The 18,481-nt window shown below is 43.3% G+C and overlaps 1 protein-coding gene across 6 annotated transcripts in view; it reads right to left on the bottom strand.

Annotated features, from left to right (window-relative positions):
- Window positions 1-18,481, bottom strand: part of LOC119382527 (uncharacterized) — an 84,955-nt gene that overhangs the window by 43,204 nt on the left and 23,270 nt on the right. For 5 of the 6 annotated variants that reach the window (XM_037650260.2, XM_049412228.1, XM_049412229.1 and 2 more), the window contains 9 exons: window positions 18,084-18,255; window positions 17,427-17,538; window positions 16,214-16,318; window positions 12,634-12,861; window positions 11,026-11,139; window positions 8,081-8,366; window positions 4,711-4,876; window positions 2,628-2,771; window positions 1,636-1,782 (listed from right to left, as the gene is read on the bottom strand). In XM_037650260.2, the coding sequence (XP_037506188.1) occupies window positions 1,636-1,782; window positions 2,628-2,771; window positions 4,711-4,876; window positions 8,081-8,366; window positions 11,026-11,139; window positions 12,634-12,861; window positions 16,214-16,318; window positions 17,427-17,538; window positions 18,084-18,255 (1,474 nt within the window). The remainder of the gene's footprint in view (window positions 1-1,635; window positions 1,783-2,627; window positions 2,772-4,710; window positions 4,877-8,080; window positions 8,367-11,025; window positions 11,140-12,633; window positions 12,862-16,213; window positions 16,319-17,426; window positions 17,539-18,083; window positions 18,256-18,481) is intronic. The other variant, XM_049412232.1, reaches the window with a different exon arrangement.

Raw genomic sequence — 18,481 nt, 5'->3', positions numbered from 1 at the left:
CGCGCTGCCGTCAAGCGCCACGGTAACGACGCGGCGAACTCGGTCCTCCAGAGCTATGCCGTTAATCAGGCAGAAATTGTCCACTTTGCTGAGGAATTCCTCCGGGTGTTGCACATCCTGGAAGCCCGCAAACCTAGGCAACGTGGTCGCAATGGGCGCTGTCACCGACATTTGTGTAGCCGGCGGTCCAACAAAGGCCGGTCGGCGCTCGTTGCCTCCGGGAACCACGGGAGCGGCCATTAAAGGGACTGTCTACCGCTCCGAAAATTTTTTTTGATTGTGGTGAAAATGAGAAGATCGTTCGTCACATCGGCGGCAACGAGCGCGCTTTCGTCCCATAAAAAAAGAATTATAATTTTAATCTGATGCTGAAAACCGTGAAAGAATGACCGCTAGCGTCACCCAACAGCAAAGTGGTCGCAATTCCCACAATCTATAGGTGTGACAGACTATCCACGCAGGTGGACTTATTTTGCTTAAAAACAAACATGCAGAACTTGAGAGTGTATTTTCCGCTCTTGAAACAGCTTTCGATTGCGTCAAAAAGTAATTTTTGCTGTTTTTTAATCTCACGCGTCCAAAAAGACGCCTGGCGGCGCTGCGGACGCCGCCGCTTTCGAGTTCGTCTGCTTCAACACCCCGCGCTGGTTGTACCGTTACGCTGCACTGTCGTTAGGATGTCTCGCGCGTGCTGCGCTGTGAAGGCGTGCATTTATCATTGCTACATCAGTACAGGAGTTTCGTTACATCGTTTGCTTGCAAGACCGTTACAGAAACGTCTGTGGGAAGATTGCGGCAGCAGTGCTAAAATAAACGCATAGACTGCAATCATAGCAAAACTAGTGTTCTGTTTTCGTATAATAAGGCTTCATTTAACCGATGGCGCGCTAAAAACGACTGTTACATTCATTGCATTAGTGTTCAGCGAAAATAAAGAAATCCTACAGAAATGACATGTGCTTTCGGTTTTAAGTTTTACCGGCACTACAATCGTCATCGCGTCCACCAACCAGTGTTGTGGGGCGTATTCACACCAATGGAAGAAGACCGAACGCAGATCGAAAACTTCTGTTTTAAAATTTTCTACTCACTTTCCAGAGAAACCGCTGCAAGGTTGGCCACTTCAGAAGGTATGCTTTCGATTGCGATACAAAACAGAAAGGCGATGAAGGACGGTAGACAGTTCCTTTAACGCCTGCCGCAGCTCAGATGCTATGCGCTCGCGTTCGATAGCCGATCCATTTGTCTGACGCAGCATAAACTGTACGAATTCATCGGGAATTTCAGTCGGTCCAATCCCGGACGGGCCCCCACTTGTCATGTTCGTTAGGCCTCACTCCCCGAATCCCGCGCCATTCTCGTCCAACCACAACACCGTCCGCGCACACACTGCTCGCACACAGGCCGGATGTCCCCTGTTGCCACCACGCCCAGGGGGCGCCACATACCCCCATCACTACTAATGGATGTCCTCACAAACGTCAGATGAAGCTACGAATAAATGAAGAAGTGTGCTGTGGTATGCTGCAGATCGTCATTCTGAGTGCTGCTATGTAAAGTTGGTCAGGTGATTATGGTAATAAATGCTTCTGTGAAAAATCTTGAAGCTAACAAGACGATGTGCTGTTGGCTCACCTCTGACTGCATGTGTATTGGTGAGTCTGTTGTCTGCCCGCTTCGTGGGTAGAGCAGCTGGTTCTGCAGACACGTGATGGTGATCTTTCCCAGCAAGAGGTGGCGGCATAGAACGCCCAGTGTCATTCTCAACATCACTCCGGCTTCCTTCATAGCAAAAAGAGAGAGCGAGAAGAGAAAGGACATGGGAAACATTCAGTGAGTGAGAAAATAAGAGCGCAAAAATAATGTATGAACAAAAGGCAAATGAATTCAGTTGCATAGTGCATTGTTTGAGGATGTGCAGTCCACAACAACACATAAAATCACCGAACAAAATGCAAAACAATGGAAAGGTTTAAAAGCGAAGTTTTCTTTGCCACTACCTTCCAACTTTGCAGGTGCTTGCTGCTGTCTTATCAAGTAGACTACTTGTGAATGGGTATTCGCAGCCTGGTTCCAATGTGCCAAGGCATGGTGACAACTTCAAATAAACACGCTCCCCCTACTTTGTCCCTATCACACAATAAGCAACATTAAAAATGCCAAAACTTTACTTTCACGTATGCTTCACTCTACCATAGCACCTTATCTGTTAACATCAATTAAAATTAGAAAGCAAAAAAAGAAATTGAATTGAGACGCATGTAAGCTAGTTAGTCCAAGTTAAGGGTGGTCAGCACTCACAGCCAGCAAAGAACGAAGCTTTGCAGGAAGCTGCATAGGTTAACACAGGCCCGAGCAACCACAACAACATGCAAGAAGTGCTGCTCCGTTTTTGAAGCCACATGGCAGGTGCATAAAACATAGGGCGACTTTAATGCTTACATGATATGCTTGGCTATTTGAATTATATACATGTTCGATTTCTCAGACTTACACGCAACACCTGTACTGACCAGAATATCCTAGAAAATATATTTTTTGGCATCACACATAAAACTATACGAAAGTTCATAGGACATGATAGTCTTCTATATCAGTGCAATCTTGCATGGAGAAGAGATGTTTACCTTCAGAGTCATGTCCTGCCTCAACGCTGCCTTCCTGCCTGTCCTCGTCATCATCTTCATCGTCTTCCAAGTTCTCCTGCGTGCTGGAGCCACCCCAAGTGGCAGCAATTGTCGTGTTTCCACCAGCCATGACGCTTCCCGTCCCTGAAGCACAGCAGGCGGCATGAACACAAGAGGTTGGTCTTAGAACAAGCAGTAAACTAATATCTTGACAAGGAAGGGTTAAGAATGTTGTGGAAAGAGCTACCATCATTATGCCAGCTGACAATTTAAATTTTTTATAATGATGGCACAATATGAGCACAAGTATCTTTTTTTCAACATGCACGTTTCACGGCACAGAAGTCACTATAGCGTACTATTACAGGATTTGAGGCTGTTTCCCGTTCAAAAATTTTTGGGCATAAAAGGCTGCTGAAGAGGGCAACACTTTTTCAAATTCAAGGGCATCACAAGGTAGTCCTCAATATTTGTCATAAGCACAAGCATACATGCAGGCATCGGTGAAAAATAAATTTTGATCATGTGTATGCAAAGAAACCAAATGTGGGGTACTTGTGACGGGCAAATGGGGTGTCTGTGATGGGGAAGAGGCAGACTTCCTTAGGATATAAAACTTTTGATGGCAGCGAACTTTGTCTTGAAGTGTGGCGTCACGTCAAAGCAGTGTGCACTGCTGTGAAGCCAAGCCTCAAAGCAGAATTTACTTAAAATTTCAAAATTCTGTGTATGTGTTATATGTGAAAGTATACAGTACATGTGTGTAGCCTGAATGAGTGCAAGTACACAGCCATGCGATCACTGGTGCTATTAAATAGGAATGGCACATTGGACTGCTGACTACAGTCCGTGGGGGTGCTATCACCCCCTGTAAGGTCATTTGCGCCTCATGGCACAGGCGCATCTCGCGGATTAGCTGTAGTTAGGTTTAACAGCCGCCGAACGAGAGATGGCGCTGTGATCACACGGTGTAAGGTGGCGGAGTGGTGCCGCCCTGTCGGCGAGGATAGACCAGCATACAGGGAATAGCAGCGAGCCTTTTTGGGGTTTGGCAGCGCGTGCAGATGGACGTCTCCTGCGGTGGGTCCATGGGGATGATACCGCGGCTCGTTTCCTGTGGACCCTTTGTGGTGAGTCAAACGTCGGCGACGCCGCATTCGCGGCAGCTTCTATATGCGTTATGTTGCTTATGTTTATTATGTTTTCTGTGTATTGTACTTTTTTTTTTGGCGCAAGGGCCATGGGTGGCCAACTGTGTATTGTACTGGCATTGTATAAGGTTACTTAGCGTGTTACTAGTTATGTATTAGATTCTCTGGCGAGCTCGTCGTGATGTAAAAGCAGGTCAATAAATGTGTAAACGTACTGGTTTGCTCAACAACGTCTACTGTGTCCGTGTATTCCAAGAGCGGCACATTTTCAGACCCTACAAGTCTAACTAGCCAAGCTACTAGGCAAAACGTGCATGTAAGCCCAGTATGTCATTTCAAATTTCTACTGCAAAATTCCATTACGGCAGACTTCAAACTTGGAAGAAACTGCCACTCAGATCTGCACTCTGCTACTTCGGCCATCAGTCTAACCTGTGCATGTGATCTTTCATTGTTTCACTAATGAGGTCTGCGAATATATTGACAACGAACTTCCAACTTGTCACCAGCCACTGGGTTGGCAGGCACTGTTTAGGACGTTAGGCCTTAACTCGTGCTATTTCGTCGGAGGTCTGCAACCAGAGTTGTGGTTTCACGCCAGTTGACACGATGGCAATTTTGTTAGTGACAAGAATGTTTGTGGCATTCTGCTCAATGCGTATGATAGAAAGGTGCTTTCTTCAGGTGATGACTTTAATTGTTTTGTACATTTCTCAACTGATGATGCGCTACTATGGTTTTACCTAAAATCTTTTATCTAAAAGCTACACTCAAAAGACGATACCTGGATGAAGCTACCACTTGCACCACATACAAAACTAGGCTTGTCATACAGTCAATGTCTTTCCTGCCTTTCGAAACCATGTTCCATTAACTTTTAGGGCACAAAGCACAAGTCTGCAACATAAGTTTCAAGGAAGCAAAGGACGCACCGAAGTTCATGCCCTCCATGGGCTCAGAACTTGCAGAGCATGAGCTGGGGCTCCGCACATCCTCGTTGTGGGAATAGGAAAGAAGCTGCTTGCTTCGCTCTTGCTGCAACAGCTCTTCGAGAATGGCCTTGTCACGACTTAATGACTCAAGGTTGGACGAATTCTCCTGGGTAAAACAGGACCAGGCCATTTAAGAAAGCTGCGACTGCATTTGGCTCTTCAATAGTCTGCCGAAAGTGCAGCCCCACTGGACTGCTGCAGCTATTCAAACATAGCAAACACAGCTTGTTTTCCCTACATGCAGCCGATCCTGTCCTTAACGCAAACATGAAAATGCCTTCGTTGTATGTTATGTAAATTCAGCGTCAAAAGTTTAGAGACCACGACACACAAGAAAAAGCAGCATATTCTTGCTGCTTGGCCAGGCAGCCTTGAATCTAGATTTCTGACCTGTTCTAAGACGCGCTAACAACATGTGCTGTGCAGTAAGACCGAATTCAGTCACAGATTGCTGGGAAATGCAAAGTTTTCTCAGACCGAATGGTCTATAAACCTTTGACACCGACTGTACAGTCACCAGAAGAATTTGTTTCTCCTAAGCTGAGAACAGCAGCAGCGGAACTTGTACAATGTGAAAGCCAAATATGTGGCCTTTCAGAACGTCACAACATGCCAGGAATAAATTCAATGAGTTGCCTTGATAACAACAACAAAAGAAAAAAGAGAAAGAAGATGAAAAGAAGCAAGAAAATATTTTGTTACTGCACTTTACCATTGCTTAGAATATACCAAGCTACGTCCCTCCACACTCTTGGGCACATCATTTTTTTTTCTTTAAGTTAATTTTAGAAAGCACATGGCCAGTGAGGCTTTCTTGGGTCTTCAATTCCACAGCACTTCTTCCCTTCATTCATCTACAGAACAGCTAAGTGGCAGGCAAGTGAATATACTATTGTAGCACAGCACAGTGTCAGATAAGTTTGATTACAACAGGCCTAGTCCAAGGCAAATGACCACACATATACAAAATTTACACAGGAAGAAGAAAAAAAAAACGTTGGCAACACAAGATGATGTAAGGTAAGGATGAGGTAAGGTTTGTGCAATTAGAACACGGTAATTTCACGCTTTCTGCTCTAACACAGCACTTTGTGTTTGCCTGATGCCCATTCTGCCCCCACTTTCTCAGGCCCTCATTCATGCGTAAGACTTCCCATGAGAAGTTTGAGATCTCTGCTTTAGGGCCCCTAAACCACTCTGAGTTCAAAGACGAGAGAGTGGTTCCATTCTTGCCTTCCCCACCCTTCCTACAGGGATGAAGGTTTCCTACATCTTCCCCTCGCCACTTATTTCTTCATAAAACCCGTGGAAAATGTCAGCACAAAGCGTTGAGCCATTCAGGATTTTGCACTTTTCGGCTACATGCTGTTATCTCCGCTTGCACAATCAAAAATGCACAAAACGAAGTGAAATCAGTTGATTGCACATGATAGTCATGCAAGACAAGGCAGAACGGACATGTGACTGCATTGCAAAGCAGGGGTGGGACAGCTCAGATAGCTTTTGGAGCAGTTTTTGGAGCAGTAAAAATAGCGTTTTGGAGCAGCTGGTAAAAAAAAAAAAAAAAAAAGCAAGTCAACCTTTTAATTTACAGAATATCACAGAACCAAAGTGCTGTTAAGAGACTATTTTATGACAGCTAGGGCAAATGCTCCATGTCAGAGTTATTTATATGAAAAAGTTGCAGGCTGAAAAAAATTAACAAGGAGTAGAACTGAGGGGTGCAAGATGTCACCGATTTTGATATCACAATGAAAGTAAACATTGCATGAACATTTTATTTCAACTTTATTGCTTCCGCTTTTTCTGCACTTTGTCAAATTCTGCAATTTGCTGAATAGCCCTTCAGGGCAGAGTTTCCTTTAGAAAGGAGTACTTGGTCACTTTCGATTTTGCGAATATCATTCTGCTTGATGCCAGAACTAATGAGTTCATCTGCACCAGCGAGCAATGCTCTGCTTGATTCCACTTGGTCTTCCAAGACCTTCCAGTCATTCTGTATCAGTTCTCTGTGGTGGTGGTAGCAACTTCTATGACTATCCGTTTTTGGGCACTTATTTCAGCACTGAGCCTCATGCATACTTTGCCCTGGACTGCTTGACACTCCTAATGAGTTCAGCAGTATTAAGTGAGCTGTGCCCTTCAAGAAGATTCTTGTTCTCACTAAACCCTCGTTCGACGACCGCACCTCCACGAGGCAAAGAAAAACACTAAACAGTAAAAAAGAATGCAGCCGCGTTAAAAGAAGCAACTTATGTATGCTCATACTGATGTCTTCGAGAGGATAGCCTGCCAGAGCTGAAATGGTCACAATCAGAAAAAGATGATTACGGTCTTACGAGCAGCCACTTGCCACAGTAAGTGTAGAATTCAGGTGGGAATGTTGCAAGACTGATGGCGCCTTCTATATTAAAAATACGAAACCATGGAGCGGAAAAAAAGGGGGTGATTACGCACATAGTCAGCCAGCACTCGCAACCAGCGCTCTCGCAAGCTGATTGCTGCAGGGTGGATGTTGCGATGTGTAAGCAAGCCACATGCTTGTGCAGCAAAACATAGTTCTATGTGTAATTGCGTTACAATTGGCAGGGCTGAGACATTTGCGTTTGCTTGGCAAGCGCTACGTAACAACAATACATGATAAATCAATTCTGCTTCGCTTGCATGTCATGGCCACCTAAACAGGTGTCCAAATACATGGCAAGTTCTGTTGGCACGACAGTCACGTTGCACGATCAAACAGATACCGTCTTCAGGGAGGCAGCGCATGTGCGTAGCCATGACAACAACTCGTTCGGACCAATTGTCAACGTTCCTGGCGTCGCCGGTGCAGCATATCTGCATGGAGTAGGCAGCTACCTGGCAAGTAGAGAACACAGGACTATATATAGCCCCATAAGAGCCACTGTGTCTTAGTCCGCTGTTAAACTTTTCCTGGCTCCAGTTTCATACGGAATGTTACATTCAATATTGCGGACGAAGCAGAATCAAAGCAGTGGAATAAACCACTGTAAGGTTCTGCTAAAACTTGACAGAAAACGAATTTGCGGTCGTCGGTTTCTGCGTTTTGGAGCAGCATGGCGCAATTTCAAGAAATATTGCGGTTTTGGCACAACTTGGTGCAGCTGTACGACCCCTGTATATGGACCAATCGAGAGCTTATTTCTTCATGACATCACGTGAACAGAATGCTGGTGTCAGAATTGTGCTGAAAAGACGGGAAACACCATGAGAGAATAACATGCTCATTTTTTGTATTTTGACAGGCTGTTCAGGGGCCCTTTAAATGGTTGAAGCAATGGTCACTCACATGCAAACGGTTGCTGGCCTTGGTGGTGTCATAGAGATTCTTGGGCAAGGTGACGTTGTCCTTTTTGGTTGGGGAGAGGGCCGGATCTGCCGAGGGCCCCCTGGGGCTTGTTGCAGGCAAGTGATGGGGGGGTCCTTCGGGGGCGACACGCAGCTGGTTCTTAGCCAGGGGTGCCTGGCCGGATGCAAGCTGTTGCCTCAGCAGTGACAGGCGCAGTCGTTGCTCCTGCAGTTGCTCCAGGTTGTGACGCTGCTTCTGCTGCTCCTTCCGAAGGTCGCTCTCTCCACTACATGCAATTAGAGCAATATTGCACCACTGCAGAAGGAGCAACTGTGCCATGTCTCTTTCTATAAGCTGCTTCCAAAGTACCACATTTTTGTGCGTACTACCCGAGAGCCTTCATTCAAAATTTATAAGTTCCTTGTCAGAGGAAGTTCTTATCTGACGTTTTCTTGTGTGCCGGGTGCAGTCAGTTTCGATACGGGCTTTGAAAGTCGATGATGCATATCTCAAATGATGTGGAACTTTTGCCATTTCTAAAAAATACGTATGCCATAAATTGCGACGGCCTAAAACTTTCCCATATAAACAATATTAATAGTAATAATTGTTGGGGTTTTACATGCCAAAATCATGCTATGATTATGAGGGACTCCACAGTGCAGGGCTCCGGGAATTTCGACCACCTCGAGTTCTTTAACATGCACCTAAATATAAGTACATGGGCCTCTAGCATTTCGCCTCCATTGAAATGGGGCCACTGCAGCCAGGATTCGATCCTGCGACCTGCGGTTTAGCAGTCGAGCACCATTTCCCCATATAAACAAGGGCGCTCAAATCAGTAACTAAGAAGTTAATTAATTAATTCTCATTAATCAGTCACTTCAATGTAACTTTAGGTGCGGCGAAGTATTTCCACCTCAATGTAGAGTTCGTGTGCGAAGACTACAGGAGTCTGACTATCATAGCATTTTCATAAAAAAAAGATACTCTGTATGCAGACATAACATGTTTCCTTTGAGGCTTCATGCTATAAAATAGTGGATGATAATTTTCCCATTTATGGTCCCGCCATGTCTGCATCTCTTCAAAATGATTTGCGTTGCTGTAGCCATGACAACTTTCTCTGCTTCAGCAAACACAAACACAACCCCGTACATACAGCTATTAGCATCTGTCAATAGTGTCATTGCTCCATGACCCAAGGCAATTCAAAGCAATTGTTTATAATTAAGCTCCTCACTTATTGAGAGATCAAGTTGTGAACGGTATTACACGTACATACAGCTGTCAATGTATATAATGCTTCTTCTTATTTCAAATGTGCTCAGCATAAACTTTGTATTTCGAAAGTCACTTCATAAGTGTGAGAATACAGTAGAACCCCGCTGTTACGTTCCTCACTGCTGCGTTTTCCCGGCTGTTACGTCGTTTTCCGCTGGTCCCGGCATAGCTCCCATAGGATACAATGTATTGGGAACCCCGCTGTTACGTCGTAACTGTCGACCGTTCCGTATGATACGTCGCGAAGTGCGCTCGGAGCCGACGAGTGACTACCAAAGAGAGCGGCCATGGTGCATTTTCACGCAGCTTGGCCTCGTTTGACCGTAATATTAGCCGCATGAGAGGCGCAAGCAACAGAATCTTTCAACTGATGCAAACAAAAGCATGGCCTTCGAGATTCAAATTGCAAAGATGGCGTCTATGACGTAACTGCGCGCGAAAGCAAGGCCTTCGAGATTGGCATTTACTATTGACAAAAGCATAGCCTTTGAGATTTGCATTGCACAAACATGGCGTGTATGACGTAATTGCTTGCGAAAGCAAGGCCTTCGAGATTGGCATTCACTTCTGCCATCGCGTTGGCGTAGACTCATCATCATCGTTATTTGTCGGAGAACGGGAGGAGTTCGAGCTGGTTGGAGCTCGCATGGTCGTGCGTGCGGTTCGCGGTCGGACTCGCCGCGCTGGTCGTGATTGCGTGTGCTTAGTTCTTTCATGCCTACAGCTGTTGGTGTTAAAAAAATCACATACGTTGATTACATTTCTGTGGATGAGGCCGTCCTTAGCTCCGCGTTTCTATCCATCGACTAGATCGCGGCTGAGCGCGCCAATTTTCGTGCTGCTCGTAAGAATTGAAATAAAATTCTGTACCACTAAATATTTTGCCGTTTTTCCTGTTTTTCGTCTCTTACGTTTCCTGTCTCTTACGTTTATTTCCTACGGTCCCTTCAAAAACGTATCAGCAGGGTTCTACTGTATTCAGTATTTCATGCAATGTCAACACTTTTTTATTTTCCTGAATACTATTCATATTCCATCCCATTAGAAAACCTATCTGCACACCCCTACTTATGAAAACAGTATGATTCAATTGAAACAAGCTGTAGGGGACCATTGATTGTACACATTAACGTAATATTATTACAGTGTATGCTTGCAAAACGTGCTGTGTTGGGATACCTTTCATGCCTGGCTTAGTCAACTGTCACAACAGAGATTCATTTTCATGCAAGGAAAAAATGGATGCGCGTTTTCCTTGCAAGTAATGTATGAACCAACTTGCCCACCAGCAAGTTTTACTGATTCATTTTCAGTTTGAGGAATGTAACAGGTGCTTTTTAAAACAAGAACCTTTTGCTGATAAGAATGTACAATAGACTCTCAGTAAACGAAAAGACTCGTTAAACAGAATTGCTGCTTAAGTGGAACAACGACCTCTAACATGATTGGTTTCATACTTCGATTTTGCACCCCTGTCTCTCAATAAATTGAAACCTGTTAAATGGAACGTAATTTTCCTGGCCCCTTCAGGTTCCGTTTAACGAGAGTGTGTTGTAGAAGCCTCCTAGGAAGGACGTAACCAGAAAACAGCTATCTCTTGCCGTATAAGAAGTGAGCCACTGGATGGGCCGTGCTGTAGCAGATGCAACAGTGTCCCTCACCTTGATGACACACCACTCCTCTGAGCACTCGCTGCAGATTCGGTGTTGCCATCTTGGAATGAAGCAACCAGAGACTGCAGGTACTGCAACTGACTGCGTGTAGTCTGCAGTTGTCTGTGAGCCAGCAACGAAACAAACCACAGTGCAACACTTACAAAGCAGAACAAAAGAGAGGACACAAAATCACAATAAGACACCAGTGCAGAGCACCAATAACAACTCTGTTTGAACGATGGCATTCCAGATACTGTGAGCAGACTCAACTCCGTCAGAAAGGCACAAGGCAAAAGATACTTTTCATTGAGCTGAGCTTGGAGCCACTCTGCCTTCAGTTCAGTGTACCTGCTTCCTGCGCTCTCGCGCTCTTCTTTCTTCTCCATTCCTTGACCCAGCCCGGAATGTGAACATAAACAACTCCATTCAAAGTGCTTCAGCGTGTTCACAGTAGCACCTCTCTGCTGCTTTGCATTTTTAAAACAAACTGTTTTGGTTGCTGAAATATAACTGTACCGCTATCACAATCCAATGAACATGCCACCCGACACAATGAGGTGTGTTTTGCGGTGCAAAACCTCATTTATACGTACAACAACAGAAAAGAAAAGAGCTCTGAGGAGACAAGAAGAGACGACCTTCAGTCAGGGCAAGTCTCATTCTCTAGCACGTCTTGCTTGTAGCTCTGAGCTACCAGTAGTGGGACTGCCACAAGGTAATTTTTTGTGCTCCAGATTACGAATCTTGCTGCAGGGAAACTTGTATGAAGTGGGAAAATATCAATTAGGTTCTAAGGTACATAAAACATCGCAACAACAGAATTTATTCGCACCTCCAGCAAGGACAAAAATAAAGTTTCGCTTCCTCCTCCTCCTCCCATAAATTTCACCACAGCGTGATTTGATTGTAGTCTTTTCCTTGGGAGCTGACCAAAGTCAATGGTTTTTCTTTCATACTACACTGTGCGCCATCAATGTACAACACCTGAAACACACTGCTGGAATGCCCATCATACTAGCATTCTCAGAATTCTATGACGTAAACCTTTCTCATTTTCAATGCATTACCTATGGGTGAAACTGACAATTAAAAAAAAAGATCAATTTCCTTTACACTAAAGCAAAAAAATGATGAGTCACTCTGACTTCAAAACGTAGTCTTGCTTACACTAGCACAGCTTTTTGTCATTTCGTTAAAAGCACTTCTGATGCAGTGCGAAACTAACGTTGAATTCTAACAAGAGCATTCAAACACATAAATTTTGAATACCCATTACTCTATGATGCAGCTGTCAAAAAAAGCAGGCAAAGGTGACCAAAGACTAGAACATTATATAACGTGAGGTGCTGCATAGTGTAACGCGAGAAAGTTCAGAGGCATATCAGTTTACCTGTCTACATCAGCCAGCTAAAAGAAAGTTTTTTGCAATTCGTAACTGCTCACAGAATCTCCTGCACACTAAGGTATCACATACAGCTCAAGCTGTTGGTACGCGTATTACAAACAGCGCTGTGTGTCTTGACGACATGATCACTTCGGTGAGTAGCTGCTTGCACTAATATTTTTTCCATCCGTAACTCTGACAATGGCAAGGGTGGTGATGGATCAAAATACCTGACTTTCTCGGCGAGCATGTCTCCATTAGCTCTTGCCTGAGCTGCACTTGTAGGGTCAACGGGTGGCTGTACAGAGACCGTGGCAGTGGCTGCTGCTCCAGGCCCAACGTCAGGCTCCTCATTGGCTCGTCCCTCGGCTTCGTAATGCCGTCGTGCAGGGAAGTCCCCTTGCAGATTGTCCTTCTTGTATGTGGCACTTCCCTTCGGCTTTGGCTGGGCCTCTTGTCTGGGCACACACAAGGAACAGAAAAGGAATTGAAGCATCACTGGACTAACCTTAATTAGAATTAACGTCGCTATACTCAGTTACAACCTAGGAAATGATAACAGCTCCGCCCACAGAATCGTGGCATGCCTTCCCTTCACCTGGGAAAGACAGTTGTGCTAGTTGGTTCTTGCTCGAACCGTAAGTACTTTTTCTAACATAAATACTACGCATATGTTAAAGGTTCTTCGTTACCACCTAAAACATTACGTTTGGCTGAGCAGCTATGTCAGAACACATGATGAAATTTACAAGGACGTTCAAGTTTCTCACCTAAAACCAGTGACACAAACGTAGGTCTGTATGGGAGAGCCAGCGTCTGAAACACTTGAGAGGTGCTTGAGATCACGAAAATGAGTAAGTGCTATTGGACGGAGCACTTATGCAAATTTTCTGTGGGAGGGACAGCAATGGCTGTGGGTGGAGCTTACATTTACGCTTGGGTTGTAACCGACGTTTCAGCTAAACAGCCGTAATTTATTAAGTGCAAACTACAAGCAACAAACTTTGTGTGGAAACATGCGCAGGCTATACTCAGGGACAACTTTCTGTGGCAATGAAGAGAAAGCTACAGAGCCACAATGCACATATCCTACCGCTAATGAATGTACTAGTCCCACAATTGCGTCCATATTTTCTGCATGAGATATATAAAATACTCCATTTTCAATATGTAGCTTTTTGAGATGGAACGCAGCGCACACAAGCGAGATATTTGTATTTCCTTTACTTTATACGTTGTCACTTTGCGTTTTCGCGTGCTTAAAAAAGTCGCGCCTTTTACGCGTACCTCAGACACTAAGCAGCGTTTGCGTCGAAATGTAACGCTAGCCATCACTTTCCACGGCGTAATGAGACGCGCGCCAAATCGGACTACTTCGCGTAGCAGTACATGAGCAGATGCTCCGCCTCCGTAGCTTTCCCTTCATTGCCACAGAAAGTTGTCCCCGAGTATAGTTAGTTGCTCATCCCAAAGCAAGGACCACACTAACGACATTGACGCAAAAATATCATAGACATAAAAAGTCAATGCAGTACCCTCATCTGTGCATGTGCCTCTTCTACATCTGTGACTACATTTGTAACTAAAAGCACTCTCTATTCTTTAACACCTGTTTTCAGTGCTTTCAGTGTATTATTGCCCAGTGTCAGCAGTATTTAAGGGGGACGAGGGTCTTAAAATAGCTAAAAATTGTAAAAGATGTCAATTTTTGTAAATCGCAATTTCTAAGTATTTATAGTCCAAATTATGCTCTGAAAAAATATGTTATGGGAAAATAGCCTTTCTTTTTCTTACAGGCTCAATAGATTGACTTACAAATGTTTTTAAAGTCTGAAACACGATTTCCTCAACTTTGTTATTTTTGTGAAGTGAATCTGCCTTAACCCTTTGCGGTCCGTTGTCGGGCAGCGCCCGACAACGCAACACGGCCACAGCGGTCCGTTGTCGGGCACCGCCCAACAAGAGTGTTCGTGGTTTAAATTTTGCTGTTTTCTCACTGCGAGTCGCGCACATTTTTTGTATACATGAAGTGCCATCTTTTGAGGAATAAGTAAGCTTTGTTTGTTGAGGTTTAAATTTTTTTACACTAGGGTGCAGCACTACGTTCAGCACGGAGCCTAGAGCGTACCCACTCGCGCGCGGTTCGCCGAGAAGCATGGCCACATTTTCACCGCGTGCGTTTTACGGTGGTGCTTTTAGAGAAAGCGAGGATGACTTTAGTGAGGAAGAGAATTACGCGCCTCCACCGGACAGTGATGACAGTGATTCGACAGAAGTGAGTGACGAAGACGACGACGACGTTTTTCTGCAAAACCTGCAGTAACAACCCTGGCCTGCACCCAGGAGAATGCTTTGAGCGGTATCATACGCTGCCCAAATATCACTAAAGGAATTGCCTGCAGAATGCAGGAGCAAAAACAAATATCTTGTGAGTATTTCTTCCACAGTTTGTGTTTTTCTTCACGGCGCCAGAAACTGGCGAAATAGTTTCGGACCGGTAGAGCCGGAAAGTGGGTAAAAGTTTTGGACCACAAAGGGTTAAGGAGGAAGTTTTGAGGAAGTTTCTGTGAACATATTTAAACAAACTTGGTATCATTCTTTTCAGCAGCACCTGAGCTACAAGCTGAAGCTTTTCTTTTGTCTCAACCTTGATGCAGTTGTGATTATTTGATAAGTACCAGCTAATTGCTGAAAGCTAACTTTTACCTCACAAGTTTGAAAATTATTTCTGATCACAGAAATAGCTGTTTTGACATCTAATTTGCCCGTGGAGTGGATTTTTTAGAAGAACCACGTAGTTCGGACAAGTAACTTTTTGTATTGCAAGTTACCATAACGACACGTAAGAAATTACCTAATTACAATGTGAAAATTTGTCATTACTTCCTTCCTAAATGATATAGTTGAAATCTATTTGTAAATTAAAAATCTCCATTCAATGATGCACATGCATGCCAGCTTTCATTAGTTAGGATAGGATAATAAATAACCTATTTTTAAGACGCTCATCTCCCCTTAATGCTCTCCAATGACAGTTAGTGAAAAGTAATCCTAGCTCTAGTGTGTCATTTCATACGGCAAATACTCCAACCGTACTAAAAGTGCTACCTAAGCAAAGTGCAAGATGTCTGTGCTGATGATACAAGCAATGTAACACTGAATGCTCAACATTTTCAAAATTGAAAAAGCTGCTTTTGAGAAGTACTTGGGGCATAAAATTCACGCTCAGCAAAATTTCGTTCTTGCAACAGAAACGCGTCATAGTTTTGGTTGTCTTTATCCTCCATGCAAGAAGAAAATAAAAGAGGCATTTCTGCAAACAGATAATGACTTCTATTTCTGCCTCTACCACAGGGAACAACTTTTTTCGAGAATTGTGCCTGGCTGAAATACTATGTAAGAGTGTTTTGATCTGACCTAATGATTTTACAAAGCAAATATTGAAACATTAGCTGTATGTCCTTCCAATAAGAAGTATACTATTATATTAGTTTTGGCACTGCTCCTTTGACAACAGGATCTTTGGTTGAAAAGTGATCATGTATTTTTTATATATACTTTTCTTTAACCTAATGCAGAAAAAAAACTGTTCTTGCATACAATACACCTCCTGCTAGGATCAAAGCTATAGACCCCAGTATTAGTGAGACAAAACTTAACACTAGAATCTAAAGTTATGAAAAAGTTGATTAAAAAAGTAGATGACACTAAGTATAGATGCCATAATTGGCTTAATGAGCTTTCACATACTATCACCAAATAAACTGTACTCCTGGAAAAGCTTAAATATGCAACAAAGGTTTAACTTACAAAGCGCTCGAAGAATTTCCCCCTGCACCAGACGAATCCCCTTGGTCAAGATTTTTTACTGCTGACTTGAGCTGTTGTAAAGTCTTGCGCATCTCATTAACTTGCCTGCATTAAATGAATGGCATAAATAAAAACTGCATTGATATACTAGCATTTATAGGCGTAAACAATAGCGTATAGCTTGAGAGAATGATGGTATCACAAGTTGCACTATAATGCTGTCGTAGTTTAGGCAATTCCAGCGACACAACATTTGCTACAATCACTTTTTACCACCAGTACACAATTGCCGTAAGAGACAATTAAGAGCAAATTATATGCTTCGCCACTTCAGAATAACCTACCAAATGCTATGGTGTCTTTTATTGCATTTAAGGATAACAGCCGCCACTGCATTATTTTATATATAGTGGATAATGGTGTGCCTACCATTGTTATTTCATTGAACACAGTATTTATTCCCATACCACCCAGAACAATCACTGTTTTTTTTTTATCAATGCTGTCTTAAAAAAGAACGTTCCCTCTATAGCTCTGTATATTCAATGTTCTTTTGCATGCTTACTTATATGTTTAAACGTAACATCTTGAAGAAGTAAGCATTTTTGATTTACTGGTTGCTTCCTCGATTGACTGATTAAAAGCACATGTCCCTGTAAACATTAGCTGTGATTACTGAATCATGTCACACAGGTTTACGTATCTAAAGTAAAATATTGGCCATGACAACTTGCGGATTGCACGAATTCGGAACTACGCGTTTGTGGTGGTTGTGGGTGCAGCTGCCACCAGTGACCTTACTTGCAATCTCATTTCCTTTAGAAATAATAAATATGCTTCAACTAATAAAAAAAAATACATTTCATGTTTACTTCTTTTTTTTTTTCAGCTCCATTGATGATTGGATGACCAGCTAGTCATTAAAACAGTTGCACCACTGCATTGACGAGTGGGGAGAGAACTTGCAGACAAACTTGCCTAAAAAAGAAAGGCAACTATGTGGCCTCTTAATATGTTTCACTTTGATTTCCAAGTGATGCTGCAAAATCTTAATCCGTTCACAAAACCCTGACAACTTACACTTTCAATGATGTAATGTGTACTTATTCTTTTCTAAATCAGAAAATTTAGGTGAAAAAGTTGTTATGGAGTAGTTTCAGCATCCATATACCCAGGTCCATAAGACATGAGCGAAAGATAATCGTGACATCACCTTCTTTTATCTTTCATTGATGGCTGCTCGAAAGGAGCAGAGAACTTCGTTGGGCCTCTCGCTGAAGAAACCCCTTTGGAACCTTCATTAGCACTGCCAGCACTTGGATTACCTGCAATATATGAAGAGAACAGGAAAAAAGCAAATCATACGGACTTACGGTACTAATAATAAGACATTCTAATGCATTTAGCATGAAATATGAAAGTCACGTTAGAAGACTGGCCATGCAAACATGGACACAAGAGACAAGTCAAGACACCGCAAGTGCTGGCCTCTCTTGTGCCTGTGTTTGCATACCTGTTCTTTTAACACGAATACATACCAACTAGCTCAGCTCTTTGTTATTCTAATACTAAACAGATATCCAAGAATAACAAAAGAGAAACTAAAGCCACAAGCAAGTTTAATCACACAATTCTTTTTTTCTTACTTGAAGGACACAATATTGCCTCGCTAGAGTAAAGGTTGTTCACTGCCATCGTAACATTTCAGTGGCCCAAGTGATGAGTACAAGCACAACCTGAACCCGATGTAAAAAACAACCGAGAAGTGCACTCGCCCGCATAACACTTTCACAGCATTTGCTTCAGCTGGTACAACAGAAAATGCAAGTCCCCATGCCTTATAACTCAGATTAGTAGGCATCGTACTTACTATGGATGCTAAGCCTGCAGGCCTCCGTTTGCAGTGTGGAGAGTTCACGGAGGAGTTGATCCACCTGAGATTTCTGTTCTTGTAAAGCCTGAATGTTTGCCGTTATTTGGCTGGCTTGCAGGTCTGTAGTATCGCCATCCACTGTAGCATTCTCCAAGTCAGCAATATCAAACTGCATGCCATGAAGCCATTGCAGGAAGTCGGGAAGAATGTCAATTGCATGTTCTCAAGTCACATGTACCACATACATGCTTTACACTTGCTGTATGCAGGCACTGTAATTTTTCTCTACAGTAAAATCTCAGTAAATGGACATCACTCAAAAGGGGGGCACATAGCAACGGGAATGGTAAATTTGATCAGAATGTTGCAATTTTTCATTTTTTTTTCTTTTTCCA

The sequence above is a fragment of the Rhipicephalus sanguineus genome, chromosome 2 (genome assembly GCF_013339695.2).
Source record: "Rhipicephalus sanguineus isolate Rsan-2018 chromosome 2, BIME_Rsan_1.4, whole genome shotgun sequence".
Classification (NCBI taxonomy): domain Eukaryota; kingdom Metazoa; phylum Arthropoda; class Arachnida; order Ixodida; family Ixodidae; genus Rhipicephalus; species Rhipicephalus sanguineus.
Note: the sequence above shows the minus strand (reverse complement) of the source record. Positions and strands in the feature narration are given on the sequence as shown.